This window comes from Panthera tigris, chromosome C1 (assembly GCF_018350195.1).
Source record: "Panthera tigris isolate Pti1 chromosome C1, P.tigris_Pti1_mat1.1, whole genome shotgun sequence".
Lineage (NCBI taxonomy): Eukaryota > Metazoa > Chordata > Mammalia > Carnivora > Felidae > Panthera > Panthera tigris.
The window spans coordinates 71,009,040-71,036,983 of NC_056667.1; the positions used below are offsets into that span (position 1 = coordinate 71,009,040).

Genomic DNA, 27,944 nt, shown 5'->3' on the forward strand with positions numbered 1-27,944 from the left:
GATCTATTTGCAGAGAATTAGGGACTTGGCAATGTTCCAGTTGTTCCCTTTGATGCTCCACATATCCCAGTAGTTTAATAACCCTTTTATTTAATAACCATTTTGAAAACTAGTAAACGTCATCACTTACTTGATCCTGATACGTGCCAGTCTTTACATTCTCTGATGGAAATGTCGTTATCTAAGCTTATCTTAATCCTTCCACTGTGGGCCTTATTGTCAAATGTTATCTGTGAAAAACAGGAAAAGGGTCAAAAACATACCTATAGTTTTTGAAGCCAAGATGTCTCTATGCATTAATTAGGAAACAAATCTTTCAGGGTGACAGGATGCCCACCCAGATTCTCATCCCCGTGTCAATGCTAACTCTGTTCAACTTTGGGAAGAGCCCTTTTTTTCTTTGTGAAATGAGAAGGTTGAGCAAGGTCTTCTGTTGAGAACTTTTAGTCTCTAAAATCCTGTGTTTCTAGGATAGTCTTCCAGCCCTGGACAACTTATAAAACAGGAGAACTTCTCTCTCCCTCCCACTCCAAGTACCTCAAGATGCCCTCTTGGTATGAGCAAGAGCTGGTCCAAGTGAGCTTTTTCCTCTCTCCCTAGGGACTCGGCGGGGGATAGTTTTTATATATATTTACTTATTCATTTTGAGAGAGAGAGAGAGAGAGCACGTGAACGAGCAGGTGAGGGGCAGAGAGAGAGAGAGAGAGTGGATCCCAAGCAGTCTCCCCACTGCCAGTGCAGAGCCCGACGTGAGGCTTGAACTCACAAACTGCAAGATCATGACCTGAGCCAAAACCAAGTTGGACACTTAACTGACTATCCCAGGCCCCCAAGGGATAGTTTGTTAGTGCTGTTGCAGTTCTTACAAACACAGAGGTTCATTATTTCAGGCTTGAAACATTTCAGGTGGCGCTTCTCTGATTTTCATTCTGGGCCTCATTTTCATCCTTAGTCACTCTAGAACCATATGTATAAAAAAAGGATGTGGTGACAGGGAGCCGACAGCCATGTCCTGCTTCAGGGATCACCATTTCAGGACACTGGGCACCAAGTAGGACAAAGCCATGTCAGAACACCTTCCCCAGTCTGTTTTCCCCTTCTGGCTCTCTCCCCTGTCCCCATGCAGGGACAGGGAGAGCAAGACAAGTAGATCAGGTGTGGGTTTTGTTTGTTTTGCTTTGCTTTTAGTGCCTCCTGTCTCAAGTCCTAAAGAAAAAGCATTTTTTCAAAAGTCTGTCATTTAAATGAGTTTTACTGAAGCTTCTTCATGCGGGGTAATCAGACATTACTGCAGATGTAAGGCTTCAGATAAATTTAGTGAGTCTGATCACTCTGTTTCTCTTCATGTTGGACTGCAAGCTTCTAACAAATTAGCTAAAATAATATCCAAAAAATACTCACTCTAGGCAGAACCCAGGCAGAAAAAGAGAGAAATCATATTAATAATCACATGTAATTAAAAAAATTTTTAATGTTTATTCATTTTTGAGAGACAGATAGAGACAGACAGTGACGGGGGGAGGAGCAGAGAGAGGGAGACACAGAATCCAAAGCAGGCTCCAGGCTCTGAGCTGTCAGCATAGAACCTGATGCGAGGCTCAAACTCACTGACTGTGAGATCATGACCTGAGCCAAAGTTGGACACTTAACTGACTGAGCCACCCAGATGCCCCAATCACATGTAATTTAAATGGTCTAAGCACTCCAACTAAAAGGTACAGATTATGAAGTTGGATAAAAAAGCAAGAATTAATTCTATGCTGCCTAATAAGAAACCCTCTTTAAACATAAGACAAATAGGTTAATATCAAAAGGATGGAAAAAGATATACCATGCTAACACTAATTAAAAGAAAGCTGGAGTGGTTATATTCACATCAACCAAAGTAGATTTTAAAGCAAAGAATTAATATTGAGGTAAAAATTACCACTTCATAATGATATAAGAGTCAATTCATCAAGTTAACACAAGAATCCTAGATGCCTGTGCACCTAATAAAGAGCCTCAAAACACATGATGCAAGAATGCACTAAACTGCTATGAGTGAACGCTAATGCCCTGCTTTTACATTTTAACCAAATTACAGACATACATAGGAAAGGTTTCATAAATAGCTGTTGCATGAATCAAATATCTGTTATATACCAGATACTTAGGGAGGTGCCTTACATATCTCATATATATGCAGTATACTAGATAGATAGGTACATAGATACATAGATGTCTTGGCAACAGCTTTGTTAGGTAGGTGGGCATTAATTCTGTTTTACAAACGAGAAAGCTAGGACTCAAACCAATTAAGTAATTTGCCTAAAGTTACATAGCTAGTAACTGGTGAGCTATAATTAAAATCTAGGCTTGCCTGATTCCAAAACTCCTGCATTTTATTTTATTTTATTTTATTTTTTTAACGTTTCTTTATTTTTGAGACAGAGAGAGACAGAGCATGAACGGAGAGGGTCAGAGAGAGGGAGACACAGAATCCGAAACAGGCTCCAGGCTCCGAGCTGTCAGCACAGAGCCCGACGCGGGGCTCGAACTCACGGACCCCAAGATCATGACCTGAGCCGAAGTCGGCCGCTTAACTGACTGAGCCACCCAGGCGCCCCAAAACTCCTGCATTTTAAATTACGCATATACTGCCCCAGTTCATGTTTACTTAAACCATAAAGTTGCACTAATTGCTTTTATCATTAAACTACCCTATAGGGTGTAAGTTCTACCACAGTTCTGTGAAACACACTGCTAAATCCACCATGCACAGGGACAGCTTGGGATGAATCTGCAACAGTGGCAAAAATATAACGTCTGCATGTGACTAACCAGCCAGGTTGCTCTCCCCACTGTACTGAGTCATGGGAAAGAGTCTGCACTTTACAAATGTTTCATTCATCCATTCCACAAATATTTGAAGCACCTACTGTGTTCTTTGAGGGATGAAAAAAATTAGGAGAATGACTCCTGCTTTCAAGGAGCTTTCAATCTAGCAGAGTTGATAAAAATCTAGACAATCCTAAAACAAAGGAGAAGGTGGGTGAGCTCATACAAAACATAAAAACAAAACCAAAAATAAAACTTTGGAGTTGCGAGCATAGAATGTGTCCCTAACTGAAGCATCGTAAAAATGGTCCCTGAAGAAGGTGTCAGTTGAACTGAGCCTTGAGGATTATAAAGCTTCTGAAAGTACCATTTCTCAGTTCAAGAGTGGTACAGGACTGGGGCACCTGGGTGGCTTAGTCAGTTAACTGTCTGACTTTGGTTCGGATCATGATCTCACTATTCATAGGTTCGAGCCCTGCATCAGGCTCTGTGCTGACAGCTCAGAGCCTGAAGCCTATGTAGGATTCTGTGTCTCCCTCTCTCTGCCCCTCCCCTCCCTCGCACTCTGTCTCTCAAAAATAAATAAAATGTTAAAAAAAGTAAAAACAAAAAAAAAATAGTGGTGCAGGAGGTGGTAAGAGAGAGGAGAAAGAAGAGACAAGACTGTGGATAAATAATAGCTCGATTTAAAAAAAAATCAAGTAATATTGAAAATTCATAACCTTCTGGTTAATATTAGGATCAAAATTTGTAGCCTAACTCAAAATAGTCTTAGTATTTGCGCTTTTTCCTTTAAATGATATGCATAATGACTAATGATACTACATTCTGAAATTTCTTTAAAAAACTTGATTTCTCATAGCCAGTTGTTGAATATCATGGACACAGCTCTGGTACAAACTATTGCTGAAGTCATAGAAATCTGGATTGAGTGAAGGCAAGCTGCATCAAATGCTGTTCAGCATATGCCCCAGATAGCACTGGGGTACTGACCCCGAGCCTCATGAGGAAATGAACACTCCTGGCAGGCATCTTATGTTCTCCAGAGAGCATTAATAGCGCCATTTGCAACTGGAATATACAGAACAGAGACGGGCCGAAGGGGGAGAAACCAGCGCATTCAGAGGTAGCCCAAGGAAGGCACTGTGACCAATAAGCAAAATGTGCACACATCTATGGCGAGGAGACTCGGCGGCAAGAACCCTTGGCAATGGCCATAGGCAGACAGCCACAGACTGCCAAGAGCCAACTACACGGGACCTACAAGTCTCTACTCCTTTTGTATTTGAACACCTACCCTGTGCCAGGCACCGTTCTTGGGACTGGAGACACTGCACTGAACAAGGCAAGGTCCCTCCCCTCACAGAACTTACACTGAGGTACAGAAGATAGATAATTAACAAGTAAATTACCACAACAAAATAGAGCCAGCTCTACCAATGCTTCTTCTGTGCACACTCAAGTGGAAACATCCTATATATTTGATCATGTTTCAATACAAGCAGATGAAACATGTAACTAAATCAACAGTTTTCCTTCAGACAGGGGCCAAATTCAGCCCAGCCCACACTTACAGTCAGAGTAAAGTCGTAACAGTCAGGGAGCTCGTGATGACGAATGGTCTGCAGATTAATGGCCTTCAGTTTAAACTGCAGCTCCACTGTTAGGAGTCTAGGAAACAGAGGAGCCTTTAGTGCAGTGAAAACATGCACACACAAATATAAGTTATACTCCCATCTGCCTCCCTCACCTGTGAAAGTCCAGTGTTAAGTTGAGTTTATTTTCTTCCAGTGTTCCAATGTGAAAAGGTTCGTCGGGCTCTACAAAGAAACATTCTGCCATAGAAAGGAACAAAACATTCTGTAGATAGCCTAAAATAAATAAGTAAAACTGCATCTTGAAAGGATCATACATTTAAGACTAGATTATTCAGATTCTACTATTCTTCTGAATTAAGATTTAAAAGCCAAAAGTCAGTACCCCTTAGTTACAATGAATCATTTGTTTTTCAAGACACGAGTGGATGCACCATTTCTGGAGTGAGTGGAGGGCAGAAGACATGAATTCTGTCTCATGAGTCTTCTGTAGAATGCTATCTTCCTTCCTGAATCTGGAAGCCTAAATTTTGAGTCCCTTCTCCCTTTTTTGTATCCTAAGCATAAGTTTGAAGAACTTGGAGTACTTAAGACAAAATTGTCTAAGTTTAAAGGATCTATTTTTTTAAATACTATTTTCCCCTCTATACTAGACTATACTTAAGGGGAAAAAAAAAAAAAAGGAAGACATGGGGCACCTGGGTGGCTCAGTCATGTAAACCTCTGACTCTTGATTTTGGCTCAGGTCATGATCTCACAGTTCATGAGTTTGAGCCCCACATCGGCAGGGATCCACACATTGGACTCCACACTGACAGTATGGAGCCTACTTGGGATTCTCTCTTACTCTCTCTCTGCCCCTCCCCTGCTTGCTCTCTCTTTCTCTTTCTCAAAAATAAATAAATAAATAAATAAACTTAAGGAAAAAAAGGGAAGACAGCATTTTAGAAGTTTTCACTAATCTGTACTGTAATCCTTTAGTATCCTTCTCCAAAAAACCTCCCAGTGGCTGTTGTTAAAAGCACTTGAAAATTTAATGTTTTAGGTACAGACTGTAAATAGAACTTTGCTAATAAGAATAAGCCACTGTAGGGGCGCCTGGGTGGCTTGGTCGGTTGGGTGTCCGACTTCGGCTCAGGTCATGATCTCACGGCCCGTGAGTTCGAGCCCCGCATCGGGCTCTGTGCTGACCGCTCAGAGCCTGCAGCCTGTTTCAGATTCTGTGTCTCCCTCTCTCTCTGCCCCTCCCCTGTTCATGCTCTGTCTCTCTCTGTCTCAAAAATAAATAAACGTTGAAAAAAAAAAAAAGAATAAGCCACTGTATTCTAAACTCTGGTTCTGGTTTCTCCTTGAAATGACCCACAAAGATACTAAATAGTGAAGTGCAGTTGAGGGGAGGGAGTTTTATAGACATCGCAAATTTGCAAGTACAACGTCTTCTAAGGATAGTATAAGTCTATTTAACTGGCTTATCCAGCATAAGAGGCAGTGCTACATACAGGTCAAGGGTATAGTGGCTAAGAGCACAGACAGCCTGGGTCAGATTTCAGCACTGCCTCTTCCTAGCTCCATCTGGAATATATCACTTAACTCTCTGAGCCATACTTTAGTCTTCTATAAAATGAGGATAATAATACACCTTGCCTTATTGGTCTGTTGTTGTTGCTTTTTAAAAAAAAAAAAATCATGAGTTACAGGAAAGGGCTTGGGACGGTACCTGACACATGATAACTCCCTATGTAGTTTCTCACTATGACCTAACAGTACAGACCAAATCAACATTTTCAGAGACAAAATTGCTAACTTTAAGTATAAATCAAGGAGTTAAAAAATAGAAGCTCTAGTTTTTTGCAGAACATTACCAGTCTCCATTTCTGGATCAATGTCAAAGGTATCATTTCCAGGACAGATGTTCCCTTGCTTGTAGAAGTGCTGACAGATCGCCATAGCAGACTGCTCGGTACCCTTGTTCTCATATGCATGATTCCCCACCGAGATACTGCGCAGCTGCAAGTACTTGAACAGAAAAGAGAAACAGAAAATGGGAACACCAGCCAGGCAGAAATGAAGCCATGATTCCCTACCCAGCCCGTCTCTGAAATGGGCAGATCCCAACCTGCTTTCTGGATGGAGACACTCACATTCACACTGACATGCGTAGTACGCGACATGCTAATGTGCACCAGGACAGCAGCCAGAAAAAGCACTCAAGTTTTGGGCTCAAGTCTCATGTCTGTGACTGTGAGCAAGACACAAACTTTCTGAGCCTCTGGTTCCTTGTCTACAAAATTCAAGGTTTAACCCACGTCATCTCTGCGGTTCTTTCCTTCTTTAAAGAACTATATTCAGGAACTGATCTGTGCATTCAGTGTAAATACAAACTATCTTTGAACTATTTCTTGTAAGATCAGAGTTCCGCTTTGCTGCTTTAATATAGGAAGGGGGATAGAGTCGTTCCAAGCTAACTTGCAAGACTTAAAAAAATAGTTTCATCTTTATCTTTGCAAGAATAGTTTAGTCACTTTCACAGCAATATTCCCTCATCCTGGGAGTCCTCTAAACAAACAAACAAACAAACAAACAAACAAATGTAATTTTACCAATGAGAATCTTATGGTACTTTGGAATAACCATCAACTCAAACTCTGAATGCATTTCTGTAGAAGAAAAAAGGGTTTCAGGGTTTACTATGAACAATGCTGTTTGGCACAAGAAGTGATACAAAGATAGGGATATGGTAGCCATCTCTTGGATTTAGTGGGATGGACACAGAGATAAATAATTCTACTATAAAAATGCATGTGAAAATGCTAAAATCAGTGAAAGGATCATTTGTAATCTGGACCTAGGGGGATAGATGCTGAGCTGGGCCTTGTCCAGGCCGCCACCAGCAGCATTTTACCAGATCTGAGGCATGGTTCTCTGTTCTTATTTAACTCAGCCTCCCACAGCGTTTGATGTAGCCGAGTGCCTTCCCTTTCGCAGGATGCCTTCTCCCCTAGACTTCTGGGACACAGGCTCTCTGTCTCAGTCTCCTTTGCTGAATCCTGCTCCTGCCAACCTCTAGCTGTCAGAGCACCCTTGGATTCAGTCCTCCACTTCTTCACCCACATTCTCTCGGTAAGAGATCTCAACCAGCCCCACATTGAAACAAGATCTGTACGCCAACAGCTTCCAAATTTACGTCTCCTGACCTTTCCACCCAAACGCATACATGGGTAGCAATCTGCCTGCATGGCACCTCTGGTGTCTAAGAGGTATCTCAAATGCAAACGTGCAAACGGAAAAACCATCTCCTTCCATGAAAAATGCCCTTCTCAATCAGTGACTCCATAAGCCAATCAGCTTCACAGGCCGAAACTTAGAACCGATTCTTCACTCTCTTTTTCTCATACTCCACTTCCGGCCCATCAAAAAGTCATGCATTACTTTCAAATTATCTTCCAAATCTGACTGCCTCTCATCGCCTTGTCCATACCACCTCACCTCTCACCCTGACAAACTGAATCTCTTCCTACTGCTGTGGTCTTCCTGCTTCCCGTCCACCTCTCACCACAGTCCAGTCTCCATATAGAACTCACAGGACTGCTGGGGCACCTGGGTGGTTCAGTCGGTTGAACATCCAACTCTTGATTTTAGCTCAGGTCAAGATCTCAGGGTCATGGGATCGAGCCCCATGTCGGGCTCTGTGCCGACAGTGTGTAGCCTGCTTGGGATTCTCTCTCTTCCTCTCTCTCTCTCTCTGACCATTGCTCACTCTCTCCGTGTCAAAATAAATAAATAAACTTAAAAAAAAAAAAGAATGCCCAGAATTGTTACAGGAATAAGTGAATTAATGCACGTAAAGCCGTTAGGACAGTGATACCCAAAACACGAACCTGTTCCAGACTCTGTTCATGCTGTCCCTTCTCCCTGGAGGGCTCCTCCCTGAGATGGCTGCAGTCTGCCTCCCCACACTCTGGGCTGTCCTGCCCACCTGTCACTTATCAGGGGGCCTTTCCTGACCACCTCCACCCATTCACTCTGCCTGCTGCTGCTACCTTTTTTTTTTTTTTTTTTTTTTTTTACAGCACACTTATGTATACTTATAACCAACTGACAAATGGTATCCTTATTTACTGCCTGTCTCTCCCTAACGGTATCCTTATTTACTGCCTGTCTCTCCCTATTAGAATATGACTTCCTCAACTTTGTCTATTTGCTCACTGTAGTATCCATGTATCAAAAACACTATCTGATACAAAACAGATGCTAAATACTTGAGGGAACAGATATTAGCCTTTGCTAATATTAGAGCAAAGCTCCCCCACTGAAAGCGCTCCCATGGCTTCCGGTCTGAGAATAAATTCCAAAGCTCCTTTTCAGGGCCTGTAAAGCCCTAAGAGATCTAGCCCAGTCACACTCCCCTCCTTTGTATTTCCTCAAACATACTAAATGTATTCTGGCTTCAAGAGCCTTTGCTGTTGCTACTCCTTCAGCCTGGAATCTTCTTCCCCAGATTTCGAATCCTCAGAGAGGCCTTTTTTGACCACCTCGAAGAAACTGTTAACCCTCTTGTGCTACTTAATTTTACTCCATAGCACTCATTACTATCTGAAATCAAATGGTTTGGGTTAAACTTATTAAAATCCACCTCCTTTGGGGCACCTGGGTGGCTCAATCGGTTAAGCGCCCAGTTTCGGCTCAGGTCATCATCTCACGGTTCGTGGGTTTGAGCCCAGCATCGGGCTCCGTGCTGACAGTGCAGGGCCCGGAGTGTGCTTCAGATTCTGGGTCTCCCTCTCTCTCTGTCCCTTTCCACTCATGCTCTCTCTCTCTCAAAAGTAAATAAACATTAATTAAAAAAAAAAAATCTACCTCCTTCGTTAGAATGTAAATTCCACAGGGCAAGGAATTTATCAAGGCTACTGCTCTAACCCCAGCACTTAAAACAGTAGTAGGCATAGAGTAGGTGCTCAAATATTTGTCAAATTCATGATAAGGTAAAAAATATTCTAACACTTTTATAGTAGAAGAGCAATAGTTGCTCTTCATTTATAAGAGCTAATCTCTTCACAGTGAAATGGTAAACTGCTAGGACAGGATATGTAATTACAGCACCAAGCTCTCCATTGGCCATGGGACTGGGAAAAGGAGCCAGAAATCCACGGTAATAAAAGTAAGCTGCATATACTGTTAAGTAGCATTATGTCCTACATGTAGGGGGCAAACAGTATGACGTAGAGATAGTCAGTTTTGAGGGTTTTGTTTTCTATTCGAGGAAATAAGCGTATTACACCTTGCTAAAGCTACTCTGAGCCAAATTGGTAGTTTTATTTTGGGGGTGGGAAGGTGTAAAAGGTAAACAAGTCCATTAAATGAAAATGAAGGGTAAAAGATATTGAGTGTAGTAAGGTCCCAAGTAGACCAGCGTGCCTGCAAGGTGGGGGTGTGATGAGAAGGAAAGCTGGAGAACAAGCAGGGGTCATGAAGTCGAGTCATACAAGTACGGGCCCATCTGAGTGCCCACTGTCTGTGAGCCAATCCTCACAGGAGTTACCTAAAGATCTGAACCTCCTGACCATAGAAACTTGTAAGTCTTGAACCTTGTAAGACCTTGAAACATAAAAGATCCAAGGTGCAGGGCTGCAGGTGACCTGCTAACATTATAGGATATGCTGTGGTCGGACTGCCTTGCTGTCCTCGTAAGACTCTTTGTGGAAGTCTGTGCGAGAGCTGGGTGGTCAGAGATAAGTGGTAGGACTGTGTTCAGCTAAAGGGCAGCCCTGGAGCTGGAGTCAGAGACTCTGGGGCAGGAATGTGGTGTGTGGGACTATGGCTGGAAGGTAGGTGACCTGTGGGACTGACCGATGGGGCCCCCAAGTGGCTGTGGCCTCTGTAGGGCTTTAATCAGGGCTGGGCGTCTGTCCTCATTTAACCTCTGCACCTCTACCTTGACAGAGGAATTTTTCACATGGACCCAGAATCCTGTGTAATAACTTATTCAATCTCCTTCTATTACTATAGATTTCTGGCCATTGACAGAAAGCCTTGGTGCCGTAAATACATATTTCATTCTGGCTGTTTGCTACCTCATGGTACAGAGATTGTCTCTAGATAATGAGGAGCCATGATTTCACTTTAATAATTTACTTTTTTTTGGCAGTTAATCAATGTTACAATAAAATCATTGTCATGTATGACTTTAAGGCCTTATTTAATTTTTAAATGAACCTTCAGATCTTAGTTGCTATATATGCTCTGCAAAGTTAATATTCTCATTATTGGTTAAGAGCCCCTGAAAGTATAAACTCTGAAGACTTAATGAGTACTTACAACCAGGGCCACGGTTAATAATTTTAAATCTTTGAAGCACTCATGCCAGCCCCTAGCTCTGATTATTTTAATGAAGCCTTTAAAGTTTCTGCCTCTCTGTCACTAAACAATAAGCTTTCCTCAATTTTTAGTTTCATAGAAGATTGATGGTGAGATTTTTAAAAATAATTTAAAAATGGTTTTATACCTATCATCACAGAAATGTTCACCCTTCTACACTGGAATGTCAGTTTCTATTATATACATTGCTAACAGTTTCCCGGGCTGTTCTTTCTCCCAAGTAGGAACACACATACTCGATTTACCTGGTTTACTGCAAAGATGATCTGATCATACACATCACTTTGCGTGTAGACTGCGTAAGTGTCATCCATTCGGTCCACATATCCTTTTAAGAAGAGGTGTTTGAATGCTATAGTGTTCTCTTCCTTGAAAGCTACAACCATCTGGTTACTTAGCCCAAAAAAGACCAGCTTCAAAGAAAAAAAAAAAAAAAAAGGAAAAGAGGGTGAAAAACCAATGAAATAAAAGGTCTCCATATAACGACCAATTTATCTATTCCAGATTCAATGTTTAATTAATCCTGAATGTATTCAATAGAAATTAAAGTTTCTGTAGCTGTTAATTAATTTGACCTTAAAGAGAAGGTGGGCTTCTAGTTTTAAAATGAAAGAAAATAGGGGCGCCTGAGTGGCTCAGTCAGTTAAATGTCCAACTTCGGCTCAGGTTGTGATCTCACGGTTTATGAGGTCAAGCCCCATGTTGGGCTCTGTGCTGACAGCTCAGAACCTGGAGCTTGCTTCCGATTCTGCATCTCTCTCTCTCTCTCTTTCTCTCTCTGCCCCTCCCCCACCTGCATTCTGTCTCTCTCACTCTCTTAAAAATAAACATTAAAAAAATGTTTTTAAATAAAAATAAAACGAAAGAAAGTAGCTTTGCACATTTTCATGTATGATCTTACTTAGGATGTTGCCCCCACCACTAAAAGCTTTATTTCAGAGAAGTCCTTGTTTAGGAATTTAGAGAAGCTAGGTCACTCTGGCTAAAGAAATGGGAAAGTTTCTTTAAGAAAGAAATAATGATGGAAACCCCTGAAGTATGTGCATAACTTGGGTGAGGACATTTGAAGAGCTCAGGGAAAAGACAAAGAAGGTGAAGTACAACTTAGCACTTTGGTGGGGGACATTGAGGATTCCAGCATAATCCAATCGAAGGAACACCAAGAAAAAAATGTCAACAGAAAAACTGGAGGCAGATGGTCCAGGGGCTTACAGGGCAAGTAAAAGATCTTTAAATGGCGAGCGTCTGGGTGGTTCAGTCAGTTGAGCATCCAACTTCAGCTCAGGTCATAATCTCTCAAGTCAGTGAGTTGGAGCCCCGCATCAGGCTCTGTGCCAACAGCTCAGAGCCTGGAGCCTGTGTCAGATTCTGTGTCTTCCTCCCTCTACCCCCTCCCCCGCTCACATTCTGTCTCTCTCTCTTTCAAAACTAAAATAAAAACAAAAAAAATTTTTTAAAGATTTTTAATGATTTATGCAGGACATCAAGAAGGTTTTGAAGAAGGTGTACAATGCAATATAAGAAATACCTTAAATAAGTCTAAATCCTCCAATCAAGCTATTACAGTTAATTGTCACCATTTAATTACCCAAACTGTGACAATAAGACCAAAAATAAAAATATCCTCTCGACTGACCTCTAAATTAAAGAATATTAATATAACATATCCTTCCTTACATATTCATGAAGGATTGACACCAGAGTTTTATATGAAACTCAGTTATTCATGCTTAAAATCCTTGTTTAACTGCATTGCTGTGGTATTAACATAATCTCTTTCAGTCATAGCTGAAACTTTATGTACTCAAAGTCTCTCTTCCCTCCAAAACCATCTCAGTCTCTTGCTCTCTTGCACGTCCTCTCTCTTGCTCACTCTCACTTGTTCTCACTCTGTGACACACACATACACATACACACACAAACACACACACTGTAACTTTAGAACATACACTCTAACATACACTCTGGATCCCAGAGCAATGCAGGGTGTATTTTATATGGAAAAAGGGAACAACATTGAGCACCTATGTGCCATACCAGGAACTTTCCTCATACGAATCCCACAGTACAGTTCCTAATATACCCATTTTATAGATGGGGACATAAAGGCAAAGAAGTTAAATAATGTTGTTCAAGTCACATCACTAGCAAGGGTGTAGCCAAAATCTGAACCCAAGTCCAACAGACTAAATCCAAGCTCTAGTCACCCTGGCATGTTACACAAAGTAGTCCAGGGTCTTATTGGGGAAAAGTAAAGCACACAAATCTTTTCTCTTTTCACCTCTCCTCATGATGTATGTCCTACACCCCACATATGTCAGTGCTCTCCACCTAACTGGACTTGCGTTTCTGAAGAGCCTCTTTAAGCCAAGTATCCTATTTAAATCCCAATAAGATGACAGCTTGATGTTCTAGGGATTTTACATCTAATGAAGCTGATGACTGAAAAGCCTCCAGAGAATTCCTAAAGACCAATTGCCAATGCAGTCAAATACATGAGTACCTCCCTCACGTGAGCACTGAGCTGGGTCCAGAGGATGCGATGTGAAAACAGCAGTCCCTGCCCTCAAAAGTGCACCCATGGCAGAGACAGAGCCATTGTAATTCAGAGACTAAGCCAGGTAGTGGGAAAGGGAAAATTTTAGTAGGGTGCCTGTCATCAAAGACACCTTTCTTTTGTTGCTGCAGACACAAAATCTCCAAGTGAACAGAAAGACCACCTTCTCTCCCCTGAAAAGTGGGAATCTGTCACCAAGTCACACTTGCTCAGTCACAAAGTTTTTACGTCACCTCTGCTTGGTTGCTGCAGTACAGATTGAGGAAACATCACAATTAAGAAAAACTCTCAGTTCCTTTTAAGAACGTCCCTAAATGCCTTTTATATGTGTATTACTAACAGGCTTAACATCTTAAACCATTGGTCAATTTTCCTCTTGGGCACCCTAGGAAACAGGATGGTTAGATGAGCTCCCTAAAAGATGTAGGAGTAATTAAGAACACAAGTCTTAGAATAAAACCTGAGTTGAATCTCAGCTCTCCTCTTCTAGTTTCCTGACTATGACAATTTTACTTCAGGAAGCCTCAATATTCTCATCCGTGACATAGGGATACCACTACTTACCTCTGACTTAAGAATTGAACATGATGATGCTTAGCCCCCAATATAGCAAACACTCAAGTGGTAACAATCATACTAAGTAGAAGATATTCATGTTCATCTGACACAGGCTTTTCCCTCTACTTATCAGAAACAACACAGATAAAAATTTTCACTATTGTGATGCACTGTATTATCACCTGGAAGAATTTCAATTCCAACTTGCCAAATATTATATGGAGAATTGAACACCCATTTTGATGGTGACATATTAGAGAGAGCAAGCACCTGCCTCTAAACTCTTGATTCTGCCACTGACTAGTCATGTGGCTTTTTAAAAACTCTATAAACATCAGTTTCCTCTTCGGTAAAATGAAGGATGCTAGTTTTTATCCAATAGGAGTGTTATTATAATTAAATGAAATAATGTCCTGGGAGAGAGTAGTCACTCAAATGTTAGTTTCATTTACATAACACAAGTGTGAGAAATTTAGGCAAAAATTCTACCAACTTCATATGATTGTAGAAATCCCCTTAGCTTCTAACCTTAAGCATTTGTGCCCAACAATCAGTTAAGATTAGTCATTTCAGGGCTTTAAAGTTTTTTTTCCTTGAATACTTGTTATTTATTTACATATGCATTTTTTCACCAAGTTAAGTATTAGTAAAAATAAACCTATCACATCTATTTTTCCTGTTAATATCTGCTTTTAATTTTGCTCTTTTGCTTTTAAGGAGAGATCATTACTCTTACGAGTAGGAAAATATATCTTCACAAGAGTAAATCATAACCAGTATATATAAAGAATTGCAGGGGCGCCTGGGTGGCTCAGTCGGTTGAGCATCCGACTTCGGCTCGGGTCATGATCTCACGGTCTGTGAGTTAGAGCCCCGCGTCAGGCTCTGTGCCGACAGCTCAGAGCCTGGAGCCTGTTTCGGATTCTGTGTCTCCCTTTCCCTCTGACCCTCCCCCGTTCATGCTCTGTCTCTCTCTGTCTCAAAAAAATAAATAAACGTCTAAAAAAAAAAAAAAGAATTGCATAATATGGTTTTCCCCAAAAATGTCAACAGAAGACGAGGAAATGAGATTCAAACTCTGCTAAATTGAAGTCTCATATTTCACTGTGTATGCCACTCATTTTTAGTTAACTCCACATTTTTCCACATTGCTCAGTGTTGGGGTTCCCATGATCACAGGGTTCCCATGATCACAGGGCTGTGAGAATCCAGATACTTGCCTTAACAGAAACCTTTGAAATTTCTGAAAAGAGAGAAATCCCCAGGAAACTAACTAGGAGGGTAAAGAATCCTCTGGTTGGGCAACAGCTAGTTTTAATGGATGATTTAAAAACCTCCAGCTTCTCTATTGGAAACCGAATATTAAAATCTTCTTTTCCTAAAAACTGATTCCATTTTGTGACCAAAACTGTAATTTAACGAAAGGTGAGAAGGAAAATAATTAAGGAAAAAAAAAAAAAAACCCAAAGTCTTCTTTCACAAATATTGAAGGGAGAAGGGTTTAAGATTGTATGTTTCCTAATTTATTGTTCTCCATTATACATACAGTTCAAAGTTATGAAAAACCACTGTCCATGCTCCTTTTTGTTACTAAAAGAGGCCTTCACTAAACTCATGATTTGAGACGCTTACCTGTATAGTCACCATCGCAATTTTTAGAATTTGTATGCCAAGCTTCCATGGTTTTCTACCACGAGCCCAGAACTTCTCACAAGGATTCATGAAAAAAAATTTGAGTTTTCGCCTCATCTGGTCTTCTAACAGAAGCTCCTCAGAGGGCGATGTATGCTGGTTAAAAGTGCAGCGATTTTCCTCTTCTTGAGAGCTGCAGCTACTGATTACAACCTCGGGATTTGCCATCTCTAGGGAGAGGAAAAAAAAACTATTTACATTCTATAAGTAAAGGTATAAATTTATATTCTTTGCTATCACAGGATAGTTGAAGAAGCCCAAACAAAAGATCTGGTTTCAAATAAGCACCATTGTTCTAAAGGACACTTTAGATATTTACAGAATCAATTAGAATTTTGTTTCAATTACTAAGTAAATTTTCACCTGGTTGAAAGTTACTGCCCTCAAGGGCTACTCCTATTAGTAAATGATTGTATGTACATGTATATATGTACGTATACACTTTCTGCCTCATTCCGTGACAGAGGTAGTTAGAACAGGGTGACCTGCAAGCCTATGTAATGGTTTTAGAAGGTAGGTGGACCCTGAAATAACAGGCAAAATTTTGTATATATGAAGATATGGCCATTTTTCCTGCAGTGATACTTTTAAAAAAAATTTTTTTAATGCTTAATTTTGAGAGAGAGAGAGAGAGAGAGAGACAGTGCGAGTGGTGAAGTGCAGACAGAGAGGGAGATGGAAAATCTGAAGCAGGCTCCAGGCTCTGAGCTGTCAGGACAGAGCCTGACGTGGGGCTTGAACTCGTGAACCGCGAGATGATGACCTGAGCCGAAGTCAGACACTCAATCAACTGAGCCACCCAGGCACCCCTGTGCAGTGATACTTAACGTTTCACCATATTATCAAAATAAGTTTAAAACCGGAGTTAAAGGTAGCAAGATGTGGTGCAGAGAACTAAAACCGTGTTTGGTTCTAAAATCGGTTCTACGACTTGACACCTCTGTGACCTTAGATAAGTCACTCAGCCTCTCTGAGCCTCAGTTTTCTCCTCTGCAAAATAGTAACAACAATACCTACCCTCATGTATTCTGATTAAATACAAATGCAAATAAAGCCCTAGCAGTGGTTCCAACACTGAGCAAGCAGCCTCACTCTCCCTATGGCCCAAACAGCCAGGTCAGCTTCCTGAACAGGCAACAAGATTCTTAAGGGGCAATGGAGGCTCAGGAAACTTACCTGTTCTACGAAGGGGAATGCAGGAGCTTAATTTAAGTCCAAATCGCAATCAGCCATATCACTTGCATTTGACTTTTATTGAGGGCCTTATATATATGTAGCACATTTTACTTTTCAAAGTACCTCGTATCTATTATCTCTTTTATCTCTTTGAAACTAGATGGGGCTAATTTTACTGTCTTTGTAGTCAGCATTTCCAATCCAAAATGACAAAGACATCACTCCAGAAGCAGGGGCTTATTTTGGATTTTTACTCCGACCAATATTAATATTATGGAAACCTGTTCAAAATAAAATACCCCCAACCACCTGGCAAAGTAGAGTTCTTCCATGTAGAAGAGAAAGGCTGGCTCTGTGTGATGCTGTTACAGTGACTTCTGCTCAGAGATCAAGGTGGGGGAGGGATTAAACCAAACTATAGTAATACAACCTCTAACAAGTCACTGTTTAGGTATTACACTGCTTTCCAAATATAGAATCCCACAGTTGATTCTGATTCAAACATTCTTAGCAAACCCAACAGCTCCAAATAATAGATATTGGCTATAGAAACTAGCCACGGGGAAGCTTTTTAAAATCTTGATTAATAAAAAGATTAACAAGAAGACTGATGAGTCAGTAAAGCATAAAGCCTATTTACAATGGCATAAAAATAGCATATGCAATACCTTCACAATGCAATAATTATGACCGAACTCATTCATGTATGGTTCTTACGTCTTAAAATGCCTGTCAAAGTAGGAGTACGGAAACTCTCAGGTAAAGACGTAGGGGAGAGAAAAAAAAGCTATTAATCCCTTAAGATTTTCATTCAAGAACATTTTATTTCCTTCTTCAAAAACCAGCAGTTAGAGACTTCATCAATGGGACTTAAAAGGAACACGATTTTATGTTCATCACAACTCTCACGTGACTAACCATTAGTAATGAAGCAGGTAATAGTGCATGTTGGTAAATTACAGACTTGAGGACACACTAAGCCCTTTCTATTTTGATACAGGGAAAAGTAAACTTTAAAGTAGACACACGCCGTGTAACAGCAACCCACAGGAACAAAGAGAAAATGAGACAACGGCAATCAATTTATGGCACCAAGCTGTCCCGGAAGCAAGGAATTTCATTCACAAGGACTGGCCGCTACACTTGCTGCAAACGTTGGCTTTCCCAAAGTCACACAAGCCCTTCCTGGGGTGCACTTTAAAAACTGCCAGGTGTCCGGACCCCGAGGCGCCGAAGGAGTGCCCGCCAACCACCCTTCACAGCCACCCGGGGGCGCCGCGCAGGATGCGGGGTAGGTGGAGACGCCCGGCAGGAGAGAGCCTATCCGCGGTATCAGACGCGCTCTTACAATCTACAAACTGACACACAGAGGCTGTTTATTCACGGAGATGAGACGCTTAACTGGATTCAGCTGCAGAAAATGAGAGAAAACCAGGGAATATGTGTGAATAGTAAAAACCTCAATTGACAAAGGAACGCAACGTCATTTCTTCAGAAGCGCTGTCTCACTCCATCAGACTCAAAACTCCTCTCTTCACCCCTGCCACCCCCGCAGTAGCGTCCCCGCTGACCTTGCGCTGGGAGGTGCAGCCGCAGCCCGCCCTCCTCCCTGGCCTCCGCGCCACCAGCAACTTCGGACGACCCAGCTTGGCTGGAGGCCGCTTTCGCCCCGCGCAGGGGTCCCGGCTGAGCACCCCCATTTCCATCCGCCCCCCACGCCGCTAGTAAAGGCCACTCGAGTCACGAGACGCTGGCTGCGCAACTTCTGGACCATCTCTGAGCCCCCGGCCGCCCCCCAGACGGCAAACCCCTCCCCAGCTCTTCCAGGGCAAGACTCTGGCCGCAGGTGGCTTCAGCTCTCAGGGTCCCTGCCTCAGGCTTCCGGGTGGGCGAAGGCCTGGACGGGGGTTGCGCGGCAGAGCCTCCCGCCCGCGCAGCTGGGGTGCGGGCTGACCCCAGCCAGGGGCCCCCGACCTACCCCACTGACCTTGGGCAGGCTGCCGAGCGGGCGCTGTGCGGAACCGCTGCAGCTCGCACCCCGCTCCCACCTTCGTCCCTTCCATGGCGCCGACGTCCGGGGGTCCTGACCCTCTCGCAGTGTGTCACCGACGGCTCCCAACATCGCGGTCCCTCCCTGCACTCCGTGGGCGCCGTTCCCACGACACCTGATGCCTCCGGGCGGTGCCGGGCTCGACTCACCTAGGGAGGAGGGGGGGGGTGGCGCTGCCAGCGGGTCAGGCAGGGGAGTGTCAGGTCTTCTTCGCTGCAGGGGGAGCGGCAGGTTCGCGCGCCGCTCTAGAAGCCTCTGAAGCTCTGCTTAACCCGGTCCAACTGGAGCCCGGAGGCCGTGAGTCGCCGGCGGTGGCATCCTCCCCGCCGCCGCTTTGACTCGTGACCCTCCTCCCCTTTGTCCCACTCCTTTCCACGCCCTTTCTGGGTAGTCTTTCAGCGGGCCAGGTGGTGCGAAGGAGGCCTCCGAACGAGCCCGGCGCGGTCCGGGTCTCGGGCACCCTTTCACGCCCCTCCCGGTTCCTGTAAACAGCCCGCATAGCCCTACTCGTTTTTCTCCAGTGCTCAGGGGTTTCGGCGAGGTAGGTGCAAAAAAGTGTGTGGGCTCCGGGCTTCCGACCGCAAAGGGGCCTCCCCTCCTGGCCGAAGGCTCTCACACGCTTGTGGGGCGGGGGTAGACCTGAGGATGGGTGTAAAGGGCCTGGCTGCGGGTGAGTGCTCAGTGCTCTCCAGCAGCCGTCCATTCTGAGGACTGCAAACGGGGGAAATCGTGAAATTTATAAGACTTTTGAAGCCTGAGCCTTTTACCCTCTCTAGGCCTTCCAGCTTTGCAGAATTGCTTGTAAGCAATTAATTAGACTCCACTAGGCTGGGTGCTGGGGACAGAAAGAGCCCTGGAAAGCTCTTAGAAGAAATAAAAGCTGGACTCTGGACATACTTGAGGTAGTGATGAAGATTGCGTGGCCAAACATTAGCCAGACTGCTAAACCTCCTAACCTCAGCTGTGCCTAGGATTACATTTTTTTGTAAAATCCAGTTTTAGCAAGAACCTTGCCAAGTCAGTTTAACCAACACCCCCGCCCCCAATATCTGATCATCTTCAGTATGTAATTGTGTTCCTCACCCTCCATCAGCCCCCATGAAGTCTGGTCACCCTGGCCGTTTTCAGCGAGAGTCCTGTTAGGTGGGTTTAGCCAAAACTCCCCTGATCTTGTTTTCTCTTGGTAATTTTCCATTCACTGACCCCTGTCCTGCTCCTGGGCTATCAATTCCCACTTGCCCATGCTGTATTACCTGTTCAGCCTCATCTCTCTTTCCCCACTGTAAAATCCCATTGCAGGGGTCCCTGTAACTATCAGGCTGGTCCTAAATAAAGTCTGCCTTACCATGTTTATAAAGTGTCATCCAATCTTTTTTTCTTTAAAAGTAGATCTTCCACTATAACCTCTTTCTTCATGAATTCTTTTTAAAAATTAAACCTAAGTTTACTTGTCAGAAAGAGATCAGGAACTTTGATTAATTTTAAATACAACCACATCAGGTTTGTTTGTTTGTTTGTTTTTTGCTATGGATAAATTTGTAAAAGTCACTGAATATACATAACAGATAATTACCCCCAAATTATATCAAGAGCTGTCAGATCTTTTAATACATTTTATAAAACCTTTCTTCAAATCCTAAACCAGTTTGCATTGATAATTTATAAACGGAAATATCTTTTCTTGCAATGGAGTACAAGAATTTTATGCTGCTCATAAACCTGAATCCCAGGTGCTGTGAACAAGATAGATATTCAAAAGTGCCCAATTGGCACACTTGATTCTCAAGTGCAATTTGGAAAATATAATTTAATCTCTAATGTCTTGTATGCCTTCACATGATTTAACACTATCTCCTTACCATAACAGTGAAGTCTTCATAACAGTGGGAGTTTGAAATGCCTGATTGTTCAGGAACAATCTCAACTTTGGAGAGGTCCACAGGCATAAATGATGACCCTCGCTTAACCCTAGTTGGAGCTGAGTTAAGTAAACTGAAGAAAGTTGAGTCAGACAAATGGGGGCCCACATTCCCTTTTATACGATTTACTGACTGTGCGAATTACGGAGTCTCTCCACCTCCCCATTTCCTTCTATGTATAATCTGTCAAATGAAAGGAATGATAAATTTTAATTAATAGTATACATATAAAGCACATAATACTTTGCCTGTCATATTTTATGTGCCTGTAACTATTGATCTGTTTTTATATTTTTGGAAGATCTAAATTAATGAAATGATCAACCACGTTCATGGATTGCAAGACTCAATATTATTAATATAGTTCCCACCAAATTCATTTATAGTTTCATCCCAATCCCAATCAAAATTCCAAAAAGCTGTTTTGTAGAAATTGATAAGCTGATTCTAAAATTAACATGTAAACACAAAGAGCCAAGAATAACCACAGCAATTTTTAAAAAATGTTTATTTATTTTGAGAGGGAGAGCGTGCACACACAAGCCGGGGGAGGGGCAGAGAGAGAGGGAGAGAGCAAGGATCTTAAGCAGGTCCCACTCTGTCAGTGTGGAGCCCCATACGGGGCTCAATCTCATGAACTGTGGGATCATGTCGTGAGCCAAAATCAAGAGTCACATGCTTAACCGACTGAGCCACCCAGGTGCCCCTAACCACAGCAACTTTTAAAAATAAGGACAAAATTGGAGAACTTGCCTCACCTGATTTTAAGATTTATTATAAAGCTATATAAGCAAGACAGTTTGGTATTCATAAAAAGAGACATATAGAGTCTATGGACATATAGAATATACATAGACAATGGAACAGATGAAAGAATCCAGAAATAGATCCACACATATATATGATCAATTTATTTTTCTCCCCTTTTCTCTTTTGCTTTTTTAATGTGAAATTAGTATTTCACTTATTTTGTACTTGGTTATGTCTCCCGTTTTTTTTATTGTTGAGGTACAGTTGACACACAATGTTGTTATTAGTTTCGCCATACAATTCTACACCATAACACCATAACAATTCTACAATTCTATTCATTACTCAGTGCTCACCATGATAAGTGTAGTCACCGTCTGTCAGCAGACAATGTTATTACAATATTATTGACTATTTTCCCTATGCTGTACTGTTTTTCCTCTGTGTATGGTCATTTGATTTTTGACAAAGGGGCCAAAACAATGTAGAGGGGAAAATTAAACCTCAACAATCAACATAATAATATTATTGACTCAAAGGAATGTACTGACATCAAATCAAAAGGAAGACAGGAGGGGCGCCTGGGTGGCTCAGTCGGTTAAGCGGCCGACTTTGGCTCAGGTCATGATCTCGCAGTCAGTGAGTTCAAGCCCCGCGTCGGGCTCTGTGCTGATAGCTCAGAGCCTGGAGCCTGTTTCAGATTCTGTGTCTCCCTCTCTCTCTGACTCTCCCCCTTTCGTGCTCTGTCTCTATCTCAAAAATAAATAAACGTTAAAAAAATTTTTTTTTAAATTTAAAAAAAAAGGAAGACAGGAAATGCTGACGTGTACAGTCAATGACGAAGGTCAACATTTCTGGAAAGCATGACAAGAGCACGTTAGACGGCAGCAGTTAAGATCTAATCCATCTTGCTTGTTATTGTTGTCATGTTATAAGCGTGTGTTCCTGGCCTTACTGGTGAGTACTTGTTGCAAATAAAATAAACATTAATATGTTTATGTACATAGAATACATTGTGCTAATCCTATGGATGGTATTTCAAGAAATACCAAGTTTTGTAAGAAAAATAACTCCCTAAGTTGGTAATGTCAACATATTTCTTTTTCTTTCTTTTTTTTTTTTTCATGTATGTGGTTGATCTTGCTAGGAGATCCAAATATTACATTATTCGAATATAGTCCAATCATGTTTGCTGCAATTTGTGTTAGAATATGTACTAAAAGATATAGTTCTTTGTAAAACAGACAAAATATTTTCACTGCTGAAAAAGTAAATGAGTTTATATAAAGCAACGTATGCCCTAATGCCCAACTGGGTAATGCTTTTGGAAGTGCTTCATAAAACTAAACCAACATTGGGGTGCCTGGGCGCCTCAGTCGGGTTGAGTATTGGATTCTTGATTTCGGCTTAGGTCATGATCCCAGTGTCGTGGGATAGAGCCCCACTTCAGCTCCGTGCTGAATGTGGAGCCTGCGTAAGATTCTCTCTCTCTCTGCCCCTCTTCTCCTCCCCACCCCTCCCTCTGTAAACACACACACACACACACACACAAAACAAAAAAACTAAACCAACATCACAGAATGAGAGAAAATTTTCCTTATCTGGAATATTTGTCACAAAACAAAGATTAAATCTGTTGGATAAGACAATATTTTATGTGTTTTAAATTATCATTTGAAGAATAACTTTTTAAGTGTTAATCTTTTATTTTTAAAAATGGTTTTTTATTTAGTGGCACCTGGGTGGCTCATTTTGTTAAGTATCTGACGTCGGCTCAGGTCATGATCTTGCAGTTCGTGATTTTGAGCCCCGTGTCGGGCTCTGTGCTGACAGCTCAGAGCCTGGAGCCTGCCTCGGATTCTGTGTCTCCCTCTTTCTCTGCCCCTCCCCTACTCGCACTCTGTCTTTCTCTCTCTCTCTCTGTCTCTCTCTCTCTCAAAAATAAACATTAAAAAAATTTAAAAACAATGATATTTATTTAGAATTTATTTTGCATTAATGTTTTCTTTTTTTAATGACTTCTTTAATGAAATGTCTGTAATAAGTAGTGATCATTGCTGCATGTAATTGAAATACCCAATCTTGTCCAATATTATTAATAATAATAAACCTTACACCATGCTTTTATTATCTTTTTTTTTTTTAATGCTTAGTTTTGAGAGAGAGAGAGAGAGAGCAGGGGAGGGGCAGAGAGCAAAGGAGACAGAGAACCCCAAGCAGGATCCACACCATCAGCATAGAGTCTGTCTCAGGGCTCGAACCCACAAACCATGAGATCATGACCTAAGCCGAAATCAAGACTCCACTGTTTTTATTTTTATTTTTATTTTTATTTTTTAACGTTTATTTATTTTTGAGACAGAGAGAGACAGAGCATGAATTGGGGAGGGTCAGAGAGAGAGGGAGACACCGAATCTGAAATAGGCTCCAGGCTCTGAGCTGTTAGCACAGGACCTGACACGGGGCTCAAAATCACGAACTGCAAGATCATGACCTGAGCCAAAGTCAGACGCTCAACGGACTGAACCACCCAGGCGCCCCTATTATTATATTTTTTTTAAACGGAAAGAAAGCTCTGGAACTTTTAGTATAACCCTATCACAGGAAAATGATTCATTATTCATTATTATGGTTACTCATTATATTTCAAAAACATGTACATAAAGTGTTAGGAAAAATACAAAATAACATGATTTCAGGAATTTCATTTTTGTGTTGTTCCTGAATCCCACAGGTTAATATCTGTTGGGAATTGGGAAACATTACCACAGTAACTAATGAATACCTACAGTTTTCTTGGCATCTGATGGATAAAAGAGAGCTTTTTCACATATTTATCTTCTTACTGTCTCCAAAATCCTGTTTCAAGGTATCAGAGTCCAGGTGAAGTTCTCAGGTAGCATGAGTGTTAAGTCACACATATGTCAACCCCAAATATTTTTCACCTTTCTCTTAGTATCTTTCTATACTCATCTTTCCCCCTTAATTCCTTCTCTTCTTTTAAAATTAAAATGTTTACTTATCAACACATATATTCAACAATCTTCTATATTCTTTTTTCTAATTTTTAAAAAATGTTTATTATTGAGGGGCGCCTGGGTGGCTTGGTCAGTTAAGCGTCTGACTTCGGCTCAGGTCATGATCTCACGGTCCGTGAGTTCGAGCCCTGCGTCGGGCCCTGTGCTGACAGCTCAGAGCCTGGAGCCTGTTTCAGATTCTGTGTCTCCCTTTCTCTCTGGCCCTCCCCTGTTCATGCTCTGTCTCTCTCTGTCTCAAAAATAAATAAACGTTAAAAAAAATTTAATGTTTATTATTGAGAGAGAGACAGAGCATGAGTGGGGGAGGGACAGAGAGAGAGGGAGACACAGAATCTGAAGCAGGCTCCAGACTCTGAGCTGTCAGCACAGAGCCTGATGTGGGGCTTGAACTCACAGACCACGAGATCATGACCGGAGCTGAAGTCAGACGCTGACTGACTGAGCCACCCAGGCGCCCCAACAATCTTGTACATTCTAATAAGAATATTAGGTCCTATGGATAGAAATATGAACAAAACATAGTTCCTGCTCTTAAAGATCTTACAGTCTAGAAGATTTTTTAATTTTAAGAAAACTGCAAATACAGAAAAGCACAACAAATAATAAAAATACTCACGGCCCCCAAATTCAACAAATTTTACAGGTCATTTGATTTATTTCCAGTCTTTCTATTTTACAAGAAATAAAACATTATAAAGTTAACCATCCCTCCCCAAGTGTAACCTTCTGTCACGAATTGGTATAAATCACCGCCATAGTTATTTTCTCACATACACATACCCGTAATAAATAGAAATCACTCCTGTGTGTTTTTGTTCCCAAAGATGGCATTGCTCTGTATGTAGTCTGCAACGTTTACCTCACCATTTTGGTTCCAAGCTATGTCCATGCAAGTTTGTTTATTTTAGCAGCTTTGTGGTAATTTATTGACTAAATAAAAACAGTATCCATTTCCCACCTAAAGGACATTTAGGTTATTTCTATCTTTGGCCATTACACCGAAATTCTGAAGTAAACATCGATGTACCATTTCCTCATTCACGTATGTAAGAGTTCCTCTAGGGTAAATATCCAGGAGTAGAATTGCTAGATGATAGGCTATGTACATTCTCAGCTTTAATAGATACTTTCAAATTATTCTCCAAAGTAGCTGTTCCAAATAATTTATTGAATATTATATGGTATATCTTCTTATTTATTTATATATTTTTAAAATTTATTTTTCAGAGAAACAGAATGCACGGGCACACATACATGAGTAGGGAGGGACAGAGACAAGGAAAGAACCTTTTTTGTTTTAAAGTTTATGCATTTATTTTAAGAGGGACAGAGACAGCATGAGTGGGGGAGGGGCAGAGAGAGAGAGGGAGAGAGAGAGAATCCCAAGCAGGCTCTGAACTGTCAGTGTGGAGCCTGATGTGGGGCTCAAACCCACGAAGCCATGATTTCATGACCTGAGCTGAAACCAAGACTCAGACGTTCAACCCACAGAGCCACCCAGGCACCCAGGGAGAGAGAGAATCCTAAGCAGACTCCCTGCCCAGCACACAGCCTACACAGAACTTGATCTCACTCACAACTGTGAGATCATGACTTGGGCTGAAATCAAGAGTTGGACACTCAGTCAATTGAGCGTCCAACTCTTGATTTTGGCTCAGGTCATGGTCCCAGGGTCAGGTCGTGGGATTGAGTACCTCTGTCCAGCTCCATGCTGTGCATGGAGATTCTCTCTCTCTCTGTCTCTCTCTCTCTCTTCCTCTGCCCCTCTCCCCTGCTCATGTGTTCTCTATCTCAAAAAAATAAAATAAAATAAATAAAATAATTTAAAAAAATGAAAATATCCTCAATCCTATTTTTAAAACAAGGGAGAGAGTTGGACGCTTAACCGACTGAGCTACCCAGGTGCCCCATATGTGGTGTATCTTCTATATGCCAGGCAGAAATTCAGGCATTGGGGATGCTGCAGTAAAAAAGACAAAAAAAAAAAAAAAAAATTCTGCCCTTGTAAGTTTACATTTGAGTGGACAAAAGCAGTCAATGACCATAATTAGTACATTATAGAGTGTGTTACAAGGTGTTAGATGCTGTGGGGAAAAAAATAAATCAGAGAGACAGTGAGGAATGTTGAGAAGATGCCATTTCAGATAGCGTGGAGATAGACCTCATTGAGAAGTTAACATTTTCGCGACAAACTTGAAAGATACCTACTTTAAGTATTCCAGCAGAAGGAACAGTCAACATAAAGCAGACGTGTGCCTGGTATGTTTGGGTAACCCCAAGAAGGCCAGTGTGTCTGCAGCAGTGTGAACCACAGAGAGGACTGGTGGGAAATGAGGCCAGTCGCAGGGGCTGGGTTATGCTGGACCACAACTGTAGGCCACTGTGAGGACTTTGGCTTTCACGTAGCGTGAAATGGGAGCCATTGGAGGGTTTCAAGCAGACGACTGGCATGTTTTGTCATATGTTTTAAAGGTGTATCCCTCTGGCTGCAATGTTAAAAATATATCCAAAAGGATGAGAGATGAAAGCAAAGGAGTCAAGGACAACTCTTGGGTTTTGCCTGCACAGCCATAAAGATGGAATTGCCATCAACTGAGGTGAAGCAGACTGCAGGACGAGCAGCTCGGTGGGGAGAAAATAGGAGTGCGTTTTGAACATGTGCCTGAGATGTCTACTAAGCGCTTCTCAGACTATCAGTTGGAGGCTACTTGATTTGGTTGGAATCCCAGCAGTTTCAGGTTCAAACAAGGACCCCTTCCTTCCCTCCCACCCTCTCTCCCTCCCAGGCACACTGATGCAGGAAAAAAAAAATAATGACTCCTATTCAGGGTCTTCAACCCCTAGTTTCTGAGCTCTTTTTAAAAAATTCTTAAAAAGGGGTGGGAGGGTCATTCACTAAAATAACAATTAGCAAAGAGCCACCTTGTATCTAATTTGTCAGATTACCCTTCGGTAAATCCAATCTGAAACTTATCAAAATGAACTTAAATAATCAGAGAAGTATTTTCAGCTACAAATTCTTGGCTCATTACATTTTTACTCAACTAGTAAGACTGAAACTAATTTTTTGTTGTTTATTTTTTTATTTTTGAGACAGAGAGAGACAGAGCATGAACGGGGGAGGGCCAGAGAGAGAGGGAGACACAGAATCTGAAACAGGCTCCAGGCTCTGAGCTGTCAGCACAGAGCCCAATGCAGGGCTCAAACTCACAGACCGCGAGATCATGACCTGAGCCGAAGTTGGACACTTAACCGACTGAGCCACCCAGGCGCCCCTGAAACTAATTTTTAAATATCTTCACATTTTAGGCAAATTTAATTCAGCATCTCCTGGAGAGCATATCCGTGTTCACTAGTCACCATAAGAATGCTTCATTTCTGAGCACTCCCATGAAAGAACAGATATTCAGTCAA

General features: G+C 41.9%; 1 protein-coding gene across 1 annotated transcript in view; it reads right to left on the bottom strand.

The window, feature by feature from the left end:
* MCOLN3 (mucolipin TRP cation channel 3) overlaps positions 1–27,944 on the bottom strand; it is a 45,549-nt gene that overhangs the window by 11,296 nt on the left and 6,309 nt on the right. Inside the window, exons 2-7 of the mRNA XM_007079174.3 lie at positions 15,538–15,767; positions 11,036–11,203; positions 6,278–6,431; positions 4,571–4,655; positions 4,395–4,491; positions 131–230 (exon numbers count right to left, since the gene is read on the bottom strand). Coding sequence (XP_007079236.1) covers positions 131–230; positions 4,395–4,491; positions 4,571–4,655; positions 6,278–6,431; positions 11,036–11,203; positions 15,538–15,765 — 832 coding nt within the window. The 5' untranslated portion in view covers positions 15,766–15,767. The remainder of the gene's footprint in view (positions 1–130; positions 231–4,394; positions 4,492–4,570; positions 4,656–6,277; positions 6,432–11,035; positions 11,204–15,537; positions 15,768–27,944) is intronic.